General features: G+C 40.9%; 1 protein-coding gene across 1 annotated transcript; it reads left to right on the forward strand.

Moving 5' to 3' along the window:
* The first annotated feature begins 4022 nt into the window (after nt 1-4022).
* Nucleotides 4023-7356, forward strand: CFL2 (cofilin 2). Its single transcript, XM_030559303.1, has 4 exons — nt 4023-4132; nt 5836-6143; nt 6236-6312; nt 6403-7356. The coding sequence occupies exons 1-4, from the start codon at nt 4130-4132 to the stop codon at nt 6513-6515; spliced, it is 501 nt and encodes a 166-aa protein (XP_030415163.1). The 5' UTR covers nt 4023-4129; the 3' UTR covers nt 6516-7356.
* Nucleotides 7357-14766: the final 7410 nt, after the last annotated feature.

Raw genomic sequence — 14766 nt, forward strand, 5'->3', positions numbered from 1 at the left:
TGTCAGTGTGGCCACACTGCAGCGCTTTCCATACACAGCTGTACAAAGACAGCTTTAACTCCCAGCGCTGCACACCTGCAAGTGTAGTCAAACTCTAAGATCCTACTAGGAAGAATATTAAGCACCCTGCAAAGGGGAACTCTCACTACCAGTGCCACCTAGTCATCACACACAGGTATGGCAGGTTGTCTTCCTCCTGGGCATTCCCCTTTCTCACACGGTGGTCTGTCCTTCAGTGACTCAGCCCTCTGGCAGGGTCACATGTTCAAGACCACCCCTTTTGGGGTTCACAAAGAGTCCAACAAAGTGGAAGTCAGCAAGGGCTTCAGGTCTTCCCCCTTGGGTCAAGGTCTTGGAGTCTTCCCTTTTTAGGGGTTGGAAGGGGAGCCTGGGCTCACCTTCTCCACATGGTTCTAATCCAGGGCTCAGTGATAGGAAGCTAAGCCCTGTATGTTGGGGTGCTATGTAGCAGCCTCCTTGGATCGCTTCCTAGCAATGTCCGTTCTTCTCACAGAGTAAAGAACTTAACACAAAAATAAAGTTTCTGACCTCCAAAAATCACCAATCCCTCCTTTGCTGGCTTGGTCAGGTCAGTATCACCAGGCCTTAGGCAGCAAAAGCTTCTGTGCTGCTCCTTCACAGGAGTTCAGAGCACAGGTCAGCACACCTCCCCTGTCTAACTGCCTGCCTGCCACTGAGCTATTCTAGTTCTCTTTTTAAGCTCTTCCTCCAGCTTGTGGAGGTGAGGTGGGACAGGGCCACACAGGCGGCAAAATCGATCTAAGTTACGCAACTTCGACGTACTTAGACCTACTCACCGCGATGTCTTCACTGTGGTGAGTTGACTGCTGCCACTCCCTCGTCGACTCCGCCTAAGCCTCTCACGGCGGAGTACAGGAGTCAACAGGAGAACGCTCGGGGGTCAATTTATCCCATCTAGACTAGAGGTGATAAATCAACCCCCGCTGGATTGATCGCTGCCAGATGATCGGCTGGGTAGTGTAGACATACCTTTAGAAATTGCTCCTGGGGAGAAGTACAGTAGAACCTCAGAGTTATGAACAGCAGACTTACAATCTGACCCATCCACCACACACTTCATTTGGAACCAGAATTATGCTATCAGGCAGCAGCGGAGACAACAACAACAAAAAGTAAATACAATACAGTACTGTGTTAAACAAAGTATTAAAAAAAGAAAAAGGAAAAGTTTTTTTAAAAATTGACAAGGTAAGGAAACTGTTTCTGTGCTTGTTTCATTTAAAGTAAGATGGTTAAAAGCAGAATTTTTCTTCTGTGTAGTAAAGTTTCAAATCTGTATTAAGTCACTGTTCGGTTGTAAACTTTTGAAAGAACCACCATAATGTTTTGTTCAGAGTTCTGAACATTTCAGTTACAAACAACCTCTATTCCCAAGGAGTTTGTAACTCTGCACTTCTACTGTAACCTATTGTAAACCTGTAACGGAAACAACTTACTTTTCAACTCATGCCAACCCAATTATGCTGGTCAACAAGAGAGTGTGGGTAAGAAAATGGGACAGAATTTAGGCTCTGCCCAATCCTGAGCTCTCTCTGCCAGATCGGCGGGTAATGATCGATCTAGCAATGATTGATTTATCGTGTCTTTATCGCTCTGCTGTCGACTCCTATACTCCACTGCGGCAAGAGGTGGAAGCAGAGTCGACGGGAGAGCGGTAGCAGTCAACCCCACGCTGTGAGGACGCGGGGTAAGTCGACCTAAGATACGTTGACTTCAGCTACGCTATTCTCGTAGCTGAAGTTGCGTATCTTAGGTCAATCCCCCGTGCCCCCCAGTGTAGACCAGGCCTTACTGGCCCCACTTCCTCATAGGGAGGAGTAACTAAACTGAAGGGACCGTGCTCCACACTAGATCTGGACCCAAGGTCCAGGAAGATCTCACTTCGCCATGTGGAGTGTAGAACCTTTCTTGCGGCATGGCTGAATAAGTCAAGGATACAATTCAGTCCATAAGTCGTCCATGTGCAAATAGTCACACTGAAGTCAATGAGCGTCTCCATGCAAGTACAGACCATTCACATGAGCATGTATTTACAGGATTGGGACATTTTAATAGAGGCACAATCATTTACAAAGGATAGGGGAGTAAATAATAAATTGTTTGTACAGTGTTTTGAATACCCAAAGCGAATCAGAAGTGCCAAGCATTATTACTACTGAAGAGTAAGTTTCTGTTGTCTAGATTGGCTAGTAAGTATGGGGGTAACTTTGCCCATTTATCTGATACTGGTTTCTGAGTTTCTTGAACATGTATTTTCTATTCCTTTTTATTGTGTTTAAATAAAAATATTTAATTAAGTAGTTGAAGTGTTTCTTGCAAGTAAAGGTAATATAAATGAATAAACAGTTTTATTTTATCCCCTTTAAAAATAATACACTTTAAAAGAGCAGCTCAGGCAGGGTATTGGGGAATTCTACTCTGTCCTGAGAAAATAACAGGAACTGGGTGATGGTAGCAATGTATATCAAGTAAAGAAACCCTTCAGCATGCATGTGTTACAAACAGGTCTGGCACTTTCTGGAGAGGGCCATAATAACAACTGGAAAAGTAGTCATAACATTACAAAACACACATGGTCCTCAACCAAGACATTAACTTTGACATACCCTACAAAACAAAGATCAAAATCGCACATATGTAATTTATAATTTTGTCAGTGCAGCTCAGGTGTCTTGGGAAAATGTCTAGAAAAAAGATAGCAAGTGCCCCAGACTCCCCACCCCCACTTTAGTTTGTTTCCAAGTACCTGATTGGAAAAAAAACTAGGTGAGATCCGAAGTAGCAGAGTTTAAGAGGCTGGACTGTGTACACTATTTAGGGTTGTCATCTTATTGTGCCACCAAACTCATGGTATTCCCCCAGCGTTAGAAAATCTTGTCCTTGAGTGTTATTAGGAATTAAATTCCAACTGAGTACTACTCCTTTTAGCTTTAACTAGTAACAGACTCAAGGCCAGCTAGGACTTTCCAGTCACCCTACAGTGGTTACTACAACTATGCAGGAGGGTGGGAGGAAGCTAACTGGAAAAAAGAATGAAAAATGTTGAAAAAGTTAATTGCCATTTTTGTCAAAAATGTCCAACCTGCTTTCCTCGGAACTTTTCAGGTAGCAGTGGAACCCCGAGCTCCAATCCTCTGGCTCCAGCAGCACTGCAGGGACAGTGGAAGGGGACGACACAGCAAGCGCTCTCCATCCAGCAGCCAAGATAGAGCATTTTGCGTCCCGCTACCCCCACCAGCGTGCTCTCGGGGTTAGTTAGTGTTTGCAAAGCCCCGTGCTGAGAGCCTTGGGATGATTCACCTGCAAGGCTCTGATGGAGTCTGCTACAATATGCTCGTCCCTGAGCCAGCTTTCCCGTCTCTGCCAGCGAAGAGGGACGGCGGGGGAGGGATGGGGAGGGAATGTCTGTGGAAGGCGCAGTGTAGTGCCGCAGAGCTGGGGGAGCGATAATACCCCTAGAAGGGGGTCGGGGATCACAAGATCCGTATGGAAGATGGGGAGGGGGCATCTCCCGGCCGCGGGGCTGGGAAAGGGATGTGTGATATTGCTCTCCTACGACAGTCGGGTGCGGGAGGCAATAGTTGAGGGAAGCCTGGGGGGGGGGTGAGGGGTGCCCCGGACAGGGAGGACTCCCTCGGGGCCTGGGCTGGACACGGGGTAGGTGGATGTGGGTGTTCCCCAAGCTGGGCCCTGGGGAGGTGAATGCTCTCCTGAGGGCCCCAGGCTGGGAAGGGGGTATGGAGCTGCCCCACAGGCGCCCCGGCTAGTTGGGTGTCGGGATGCCCCGCAAGGTGCTGCGGGGCTGGGCTAGGAGGTCAATACCCCGCGGAGGGCCTCCAGGCGGGGAGGGGGTGGCGCAGACAGGCGCTGCCCCTGGCTCCGGCCGCACGCGGAGGGAGGGGCCCTGCCCCCCTTGCGGGGCGGGCTGGGAGGGTCGCTGCGGCACGTGGTGGCGAAGGCGGCGGCCGCGACGCCCATGTGACTCGTCCCCCAGGCAGCCGAGCCCGAGCCCCAGCCCCCCGCGCGCTCCGTGCGAGCAGCATCCCAGCGTTGCAGGCAGCCGCCGTCGCCACAGGGACCCGGCACCATGGTAAGGGCGGGGCGTGCTCGGGGCAATGCAGCGGCGAGGGCCCGCGGAGGGAGGCCCGGCGGGGTGAGGGGCTGAGCCGGGCCCGTGGTCAGGCCCTGAGGCCTTCAGCGGCCATTTTAATCTAATTTTAGTGTGGGGGCCGCGGGGCTCACCCCGGGAGGGCGGCTGCGGCCGGGCGCCGGCAGGGATGCGGCGCTCCGGGCGGATGAAGGGAGGGCTGGTCCCAGCCTGCGTTCACAATGGGGGGCGGACCGCGCCAGTGAGCCGCAGGCGAACGGCTGTGGGGGCTGCTATGCTCGCAGGGGCAGGGTGCCCCCGGGGCTGTGGCTGGGGGCTGCCTGTCGGGTGCAGTGCGGATGGGAGGTTGGTGGTGGGGATTTCAGGCTCATCGCCTCTGGCTCAGCGCGTCTCTCTCCATGGAGGACGCGGTATTATTGACCCTGCTGCTGCAGAGCCTCGAGCCCCCGGCCTTGCCTGCTTGATTTCCCCACCGCCCGGCGAATTTGTGCTGCCAAATATCATGTGGCGGAGCTGGAGGCCAAGGGACAAATTATTTAAAGTGGGCAGGGTGCGTTCAGGGAGCAGTCAGCCCCGTCTGACTGACTTCACTAGCTGCAGTTCCCCCAGAAACCTGGATTGCTTTCCAGAGGGGAAGAGAGGGCAATGGAGCTGCATTGTCTCCTCTTTCAGAGGGGGAATTGGGAGTGAGCAGTCTAAGAGCTGTCAGTGCAGTGGCAGTTAAAATTTTTTTAAGGTTTACATAACCATCTTTCTAATAAGAAGAATTTTGCAAGCAAATCAGAGTTTTAATAGTGGAGATGGGCTAGTAAAACCTTCATTTCTTCAAACAAAATGTATTTCCTATAATTAAAACTAGGAAAAGGTACAGATTATATTCCAAAAGGACCAGGGTTGTTGGTTTTTTATTTTGTTATTTACCTGGTTTCTTGAAAACAGCATGCTGTACCTTGGAAACTGCTGTGTTTTAATAAAGAATGTAGTGAACTGAAAACAAAGATGTGTTTAGCTAGCTTGTAAGTAACAAGCCAAAATTTTTGTAATTAGTTTGCTATCAACTCCCTCAGTACTGTTTTAGGTTAAGGTTCTGAATGGTTTGGAACTGCTATAGTGTGTTGTACAATTTGTACTTTCCTTATGTAGAAACTGCAATGGCTTTTTTTTTAGTGCATCAGAATTAAGTTAAAGCGAGGAGTTTTAAAAACATAAAATTGACGTTGACACAACTCAGAAGGCATTCTACTGCTTCTAGAGCCTTACATCACTCAACCAAACTAGAACCATGACACTACTGGATATGAACTGCTGGTATTACATTTGTTCCAACTGAAAAAACAACCCACAAAACAAACAAAAAACCCCACCACTGGCTGAGCCAAATATATGATAAACTAATAGATAATGGTTGATATGTGCTATGGGAACCCAGTTATTTAGGATCAATAACTCAAAAGGAGATGATGCTGAGATAAATGAATAAATTAGGGGAAAATTTTGTACAGTTTTATATCTGATACAATCCCACTGACATCATTACGTTTCTAGAGTGTTCAGGTTTAGTGTAAAATTTTTGTTCTGAATTTGTAGAGTAGATTTCTCTTTATTTAGTATCAGGTATCATCTTCCCCATAGTCAATGTTAGTCATTTTGTATTTAAATAATTATTCCCTTCATCTCATTTACAGGCTTCTGGAGTAACAGTGAATGATGAAGTTATAAAAGTTTTTAATGACATGAAAGTAAGGAAGTCTTCAACCCCAGAAGAGATTAAAAAAAGAAAGAAAGCAGTTCTTTTCTGTTTAAGTGATGACAAAAAACAGATAATTGTAGAGGAAACAAAGCAGATATTAGTTGGTGATATTGGCGATACTGTGGAAGACCCCTACACATCCTTTGTGAAGTTGTTACCTTTGAATGATTGCCGATATGCTTTGTATGATGCCACATACGAGACAAAGGAGTCTAAGAAAGAAGACCTGGTATTTATATTCTGGTGTGTGAAATCAGCTTGCTATTAAAACTGAAAATTCTTCACATTTTCCTTCTAATACCAACGGGTTAAATAATTACTTTTTGCCTTTACAGGGCTCCAGAAAGTGCACCTTTAAAAAGCAAGATGATCTACGCAAGTTCTAAAGATGCCATTAAAAAGAAATTTACAGGTACAGGCTTCTGATACTCCACAAAGCAGTTACAGTTCTTCTCAGTGTTGAGGGACTGAACAAATATATTTTTATCCATTTGTCTTTCAGGTATTAAACATGAGTGGCAAGTAAATGGTTTGGATGATATTAAGGACCGTTCAACACTTGGAGAGAAATTAGGAGGCAATGTGGTAGTTTCACTTGAAGGAAAACCCTTATAGAAAGACAGACAAGTGCCATCTGGATCTAAGGAGCTTCCATTTCTGCAGCTCGTTCAATTGGAATAGTATAACTCCTCCTCCCCCCCTCCATTCACCTTTCTACAGACCTGAAGGAGATGTCATTAAATTAAACTGTCTACCAGTGATTGCCATTAGATTCTTTAATCCTGGTAGTTTTATGTAAACCCCAAGGAATGCCTTCATGTCATACTCTTAGCCAAAGCTGAAGTTGCATGCATTCCTTGCAACCTGTACAGTGAATGTGATAGTTAATGTGAATAGTCTAGCAAACAGCAAAGGGTAAGCTAATTGAATGCCTTGAAAGTATTATCCACTGGTCAGATGGTAGATTCTATTCAGTATTACCTACAGTTGCACTTGATTGCAGTTCCATGAGGCTCTTGTGCATTCATACACCTCACCTGCCTTGACAAGCCTATTTTTGTGACATGGCAGCACACAACACTATGCATTTAAAGCACTTTTTTGTAATATGTTTGATTTATTTTCTCCCTCTCCCCCCCCCCAAAGAAATGCCAATTAAGTTGCTGTAACTGTGTCATCAAACAATTGTAGTACCTCGGTTTTCATTCCTGTTACATGCATATCTTTATAAATGAAGTAGCTGTTCTGATGCCTTTCGTTTTCCATTGAATGTACACTACTGAACAGGAGCAGGAGTTATGTTTACCATGTGAGTCTTGCAACACGAAAGTTGTTTTGTTAAACATCAGTCATGATGGCAGTTTCTGTATAAAAAGAGCCTTAAATGGAACACTGTTTTTGAGATAAAAAAAACAAACTGGCCACGTTGCAATAAAACTTGTGGCTTATTACAGAATGTTGCCTTGTTTTCATTGGAAAATATAGTTTGAAGTATGTTTAAATTAAGCATATTTTGAATAACTTAACGTCTGTGGAAAGTATTATAAAGGTAAACAATCATTAATCTCAACTTCAATAACAGTTTTTCTGCCCTAGTCATAATTTAGACATTGCTTTACAGTAATTTAACTGTTCTATTCTGTTGATTTGGATAAAGGACATCTTCCCAGTTTATAACCATTTAAGTAAACAAGCTGCCATTATTAGGAAGCATTCAATCCATAGCTCATTTGTATCTGAAGTTTACAATGTAGGAATTTGTTACCCATTCAGCATATTTCTTTACCTGAATTCTCCTGAAGTTCTTTATGTCAGAAATGTATGGATGTAACATTTGTTTCCCGTCTGATGTGTAATGGCAGGGAGATCTTACCTTCACACAAGTAAGTTACAGGATTTGAATAGTTAAATCTTCATTGTTTCTACAAATGCTGTAGGAACACCGACTCTCTGTAAGAAATATCCTAAATGAATGGTTCAATTTGTTAATTTTTGTGCAAAAGAACTGGAAAGTTTTCCACTACTAAGTCTTGCATCAGGGACATGGTTTGGCTAAAAGCCAAATACTGCTCTCCTTATAGAGAATTTGATCTGCTCAGTGTGAGCAATCCTCTCTTAGCTAGAGCTATTTATGGCTAACACATGCTTTTGTATCTTGTCATCGTTAGCCACAAATGGCAAAACTGGACATGATTTTACTGGTATGCATAAAGGAACTCTGTTAGGCAGCCAATCACAGCTGAAATGTACATGCTACTAGAAGAAATACTTTTACCATTACCTTATTTTAAAAAGTCAGAGTAGAACTATGATGTTTTAAATGTTGAGTTTTTATTTTCAGTCCTTAACCCTCTCAAAAGCAGAGCAGATAATGGCAAACACCTTTGTAAATTGAATGACCAATGTTGTAGTCTGGATCTCTTGTCCTGTGCAACTATAAGACTTTATTTCAGGCTTCCAGCGGTCCCTAAAATTTACACATTTCATTTTGATACCTATTTTATATAGGCTAAATTCTGCTACAGTGCAGTTTAACAAAGCATGCTGACCATTGACTTGTTAAACATGTTAATGAGAGTTTTGTAGTACAAAAACCAAAATTCAAGAATCTTTTACCGAAGTTGAAAAATAACTGATATGCGTAGGAGTTGTCTACAATGATCTTTCTTGATTTCTCAATCTTTATTTCCAGTTATACACTTTGTGTGCAGAGCCTAGTTAATTTTAGAATCCAATGTGTGCTTAATATATGGTACTGTAATGAACAGAGATTAAAAATGTATTTTTAGTCTCCGTTCATTGCAGCACCGTATACTATGCCACAAAACACCTTTATATTGTAAACAAATCAGTTTATATAAACAACTTCATTAGACATCAAAACAGTTTAAAATTAAGATGTTAAATTTTAATTGAAATTCCATTTTAGTCAGCAATTTTAATAAGTACTGTGTTTAAATGTACATTGTCCTCTGCTACTTAGTGTCACTGGTGTTTGTGAATAGTCTTAGAAGGATGTCTGTGGCTTCTTCAAAATTGACTTTTAGAGGATATGTTTTAGAGGATATGTTACAGGATATTTTTTTTTAAAAACTAGCTAAAGTATATAATAGACTCAAAATCCAGTCAAATACATATAAAGTCTAAGCACAAACTGAGTTTACATAAGATCCAGAGCCCTGAATTAAAACAACCTTTGCATCAAAGATGTTCAGTCTGTCTTTAATCTGTTCTTGAAACAGTATTGACTGATGTGAAGTCCAATTAAGTAAATAGATATCCTACTTTTAAAAACAGTGCTACAGAACCACGGCTGATTAAATTCTAAAACATATGAAAGACAACTGGCATCTGTTCCAAACTCGTTTGTCAGCTGTTGTTTTCTGTCACTGTTCAAAATGATGAAGGCCTCATTGTGATTTATAAGTGAGGGAAAAGCCTCTCAATCTGAATATCTTCTTATGTATCTCTTTTGTCTGTGTTACTTCTGGGTATCTTGGCTTCAGTTAATTTATTAATAAAGGAATGTTAAATAAAAGTTTTTGAGAGTAGCTTTTGCAGAAATGGCATCTTTTCTTTTAAAAATCACTTGTCCTACTCAATTTGATCATGCTTTCAAATTATTTCAGGAGGGCCTGGAGACGCAATACAGGGGTTAACTTCTCTGAAAGGGGAGAATCAGCCAGGAATTAGAGTAGCTGAAGTATATGTCCCTTTTAAAGTATGCATAAGAAATGGGGTGCTGTTAGGTAAAACCACTAAGCTGGTATCAGATGCAATTTGACAATTTTAGAAATCCACTTGGGCTAAAACCTGGCACAGAGAACCTGAAAAAAGAGCCTTTTGCCTCCCTATAACTTGTTCAAAATAAGCAATAGTATTCTGTAAAAATCATTGCCCATCTTTGCATTAAGTGGCAACCTTATGACAATTCCAGCCAAAGTTTAGTATTCATGCCCATTCAGTTCTTGGCTTCACCTCTCCTCAGTCCCTCTAGTTAATAGTTGAAATTTAATGGTTGTATATTGAAAAGAAACTTGCACTAATGCTGCCCGAGGGCCGACACTATAGCCCCTCTCTTAACCACTGAATTTACTTTTAAAATCTGTCTGAGTCAGAAAACATGGAATTAACTAACTAAAAATAGCTGCAGGTAGTATTCTGTTTATTTGTATTACAGTTAGTACCTAGATTATCTGATTAGAATTTGGGCTTCATTGTGCTAGGTGCTATGCAAAGACAATAAAAGACAGTTGCAACCTAAATACACTGGAACGTAGGAATTGCCACATTGCATCAAACCTGAGGTCCAGCCGTGGCCAGTGCAATATGCTTCAGTGGAAGGTTTAAGAACTCTGTAGTAGGTGGATGTGGGATAATCTGTTCCCTACATTAGATCTCATCCTTGTCTCTGATAGATGACTTAAGGCTTAAAGCATGAGGTTTAATAGCACTTCCAAAAAATGTATTATGATAACCACATAAACATTAATTCTTTTTTGAATTTTGCTAGGTTTTTGGCTTCAGTGACTTCCTGTGGTAATGTGTTAGTACATGATTGGACTATCCATGTGAAGACGTCTTTCCTTTATCAGTTTTGAATTCTCCCCTTTATAAATTAATTGAATATCCCCTTACTCTTGTGTTATGAGAGAGGGACAACAGACGTTCCTACTATGATAGACTAGCTAATAGACTAGAGAATACATTAAAAACAGCCAAACGCAATATATGCAGCATGTCAAAATTACAGAACTTGTTGGTGTAAATATTCATGCTTCTGAGCCTCCCATTTCATAAATTTCCCACTAATTCTCTTCTCTGTTTGCTGCAACCAATAAAATGTCCTTCAGTCACCCCATAGAAAAAGCTTTTGAGTGCATTATATAGACATTAGCAAAATAATTTCAGTACTACTTTTTGCTTCCTTAATTTTCCTGTGGGGTTGGGTTTTTTAATGGGTAATTTGCAACTAATCTATAATATCAAATTGCTTTTGATATTTTGAAGAGAGATACTGGGTAGACATGGAAGTGAGGGGGAAAATGGGAATGTATAAGTATAGACAGATGAAAGAAACTCATTCTTCATATATAGTCTGTACCTCGTCTCTTTGTATCAAGTCTTCTAGACATAGAAACAGATTAAATGGCAGAACATTAATTTAATAAAGGCATCTACAATTAATAAGATTAGATCCTCTGGACAGCTGCTCTTAATAAAAATTGATTTTTAATGTACAGTGCAGCTATGTGAACAGGCCTTCTGTCTGGACATAGATGAATGTACATTTTCATAAAATACAAGAGAAACAAGGCAATGCTCAGTTTCTGAAGTTAAGTATTTTTGACAAATAGGTAGAACCAAATATGGGCTATTTCAAGATGTTCTATTATATTAGGATTGTATTATGCATACTTAGTGCTTGGTGCCATATTCAAATCATTTGACCTTTTTTCCATGTCACAATCTAAAATAATGAAGTACATTAGTATTCCCACCTCTTTGTGTTATCCTATTTACACCATCTAATACATAAAATAGAAAAAAAATCTTTAATAGTAAAACTAAGCACTTGAAAGTCAGGAAATTCAAACAAATAAGGTTGCTATTATAGTGTTAATGTGGCCCCATCACATGTTTTTGTACCATACGTCAATAACTTCATGTGTATTAACAGAGGATGATATTAAGTACATCTGTGCTATATGGTTGCTCTAACACTGTCAGCAACCTGTATTTTGGAATTTTCTGCTTTTTGAGTGCTTAATTTTTCAGTCTTAGTGCACCATTACTACTCCTATTATATACTTAATTTCCTTGATTTTTTTTTTAAGGAGTTGGAGGAGGCATGGGGAAGAAATTGCAAGTTATTGCAGATCCCCCCCCTTGCTAAAGTACTCCTAAATATCAATTCAAATGGGTGGGAGAGAAACACTGAACAACACTGCCTTTTTATTTTTTTTTCCCTCTTCTTGTGAACAGACCTTAGGAATGTGTAGCCATAACCATGTTTGCCTCTTTTTCCAGCTCCACCCCTCTTATTTTTAAAATCAGCTGTGTCACTGCAAATCCCCACCATCTGCCCACCATGGTCTATAAATCTTCATAGGCAGCCTATCTGCTCCTACCTTTGCGTCTATTTTCCCCTCTCTTTTGCAGTTGTACTCTGTACAAATTGAATAGAGAAAAGCTAAAGAGAGAGACCTGTAGTACTTCTAGTATAATAGCTATAGTATAGTAGCTTTATTACACAGAAAGTTAAAAGCATCAGTGATTCTCAGTTGCATGCAGCTGCAGATCACACATCTGCTTGAAAAGAATTTTTTTCAAAACTTCAGCACTCAGTTTGTTGCTGCTTCCTTTCATGAGTGGCTGCACTGTTTGTATGTGACCTATTAAGACTAATGTGAGAACTGCACTTCTATTTTGTCTGTTTATAGAAAATCAAACTTGCATGCAGAAAAGATGATACAGAAACGGGGAGGGAGATTTAGAACAAGCTTTTTGTATCAGAGAACCATACACTGATCAAAAACTATATTAAGTAAAAACATGGGTTAATGGAGAGAAAAAAGGATGTACTTATTTTCTGATGTCAGTTCAGCTTTAAAACAGCTCCTGCTCTTCATAGACATAATGATTCCACAAGGTATGTATCCCCACTTAGTGCTCATTATGGATGCAATGTACATATGAAATTCTATATAAAAAATAAACATCTTGTTTCTAATCCTACTGATAAATATGAAGCCATATATAGCAACCCATCTTTCAGGCTCGGGTTGTGTTTTGTACTACAAGCACCTGAGTTACGTTTAAACGGTCCTTTAAAATGCCCTAGTTCTTAATGAAAGTATGTTACAGCTGACTAGTGACATTAAGAATTATGGTGAAGTATTAAAGTACTTTATTAGAAGATTCCTAGTGACAAAGCTATTTGTGGGCCGTTTTTTAGGGTCAATAACCCACGGATTTAAATGTGACTTAAGCATGTAACGCCTTCTAACTCACATTATTCATTACCTGCACAAATTCTTCTATATGTGTTTGGGAGCATAAACTGCAGGTTTTTTATAATGCTGATACATCAGTTGGCTTTAATCCTTATGTATTTGCAAATTCTGTTTTTTGTTTATTTGTTTGTTTTGGTGGGTGGGTTTTGGTTTTTTTGAGAGTCATTCTGCACTACTAAGAGTACTTTTATCTGTAATATTTCTTATTAAAAGGTTGGGGTCTTTACTTTCATACACCAGAATAAATTCTTGGTACTCGCTTACAAATAACTAGAGTTCTGAAAAAAAATAATTATACTATGTGATTGAAGTAGATAGGCATCTTGTGGAACATCCATAGGAAATGCACTTGTGGGATTAGCCTAAATGACTATTGAATGTCATTGCTGCAGTCCATAGCAAGTATTCCATGTCTAGCTGTTCATTTATTCCAGACAAAACTTTCCTCAGATCCTTACAGTTTGTGTGTAACACAATCCCAATCCAGAAAATATGTAGAGACCTAGCAGGAAGTCTTAAAATTGCTAAGAAAACTTTACATGCTGGCCAAACAGATTCACTGAAGAGGCTGAGCAAAGGTCATAATGATGACCATTTTTCTTACAGGTGTTTCACAAAACATTTGGCTTTGATCCTAGCCAGTTTCAATATCTGCATGGACAAATCCAAAATGCCTGTATGTGTCTTCAGGAAAAGTAGTACTTAGATATGGAATCCTCCAATAATTCTGACAATCCCATTACTACCTTAATTGTCTGAATTTCAGTAGTGCCAGTTCAACACTCAGAATCCAGGTAGCTACAGCATAATGAGACTTAATGATCAGCATTGTCAAAATCAGCAATTGTTTAAATGTCATTAATTTTAATTTTACAGCTTGGCATCAATTTTGCAATGAGGATGCCTCTCCTAAAAGTTCAGCACTCCTTCAGATGTGTGGTGTCTGTTACAGATGTTGGTAAAAGGACTGAAGAGGTTCAGAGCATTAGGATCAGACCAGATGATTTGCTCTCTCTTTCTCTCATTTAGCTGATAAATTACCTATCCTGGGCCATCTGGGCTACCTATTCCAGGTTGGTGTGGCAGCAATATATAAATAATTCCTTCTTCATGGAAATTGTTGGGACACAATTTTCTTTGAAAAATCATTTGTGAACAGGTGCGTATAAATGGATGGACTAACTTAATGTTGCTGTTTCCCTTAGTCATCCATCTATCAGTGCAAGTTGTGGAATTTTAACCTTCCATGTTTCCTCAAGGGGGTTGGGGGTAAGCAATTATTTTTTCTGTTTTTCATTACAATATGGAGAACATGGCCAAATTATAGCTCAGGAGTTACCTGCAGTTAACACACTTCTCCTATTGTAGCTCCTCTGGCTGATATTTAGCATTACAGTGAAAGGCCCAAATGCTGGCTGGCACTCACTGTATGCCAGAAAAGAATACCACTGGGAACATGGGTGGAGGTTGTCTGGCAATGGTATGGGCTGTGAAAGAATGTCATGGGTTAGGCAATGCCTACACTAGACTACTTTTGGGAAATCTCCTGCTGTTGCATTACCACCAATGCATCTCTATTGGTGGTGATAGTGGTTTTACTATGATGTCATTTAAACTGGCTCAGTGGTAAAATTGCTGACAGTCACCTGAGTCATGTCTGAACCAGAACTCCAGCTATTGCTACCACTGGTGGAAACAGAATAATGAGATATTTCCTAAAACAATATAGTGTAAATCCAGACATAAATGTTATGGGGACATGGTTTCATGATAATACATGTACTTATGCTTTCTGACCCAGCAATGGTCTCTGTAGTACTCTATAACAGTTAAAAGGATTAACATGTAAT

The sequence above is a fragment of the Gopherus evgoodei genome, chromosome 4 (genome assembly GCF_007399415.2).
Source record: "Gopherus evgoodei ecotype Sinaloan lineage chromosome 4, rGopEvg1_v1.p, whole genome shotgun sequence".
Lineage (NCBI taxonomy): Eukaryota > Metazoa > Chordata > Testudines > Testudinidae > Gopherus > Gopherus evgoodei.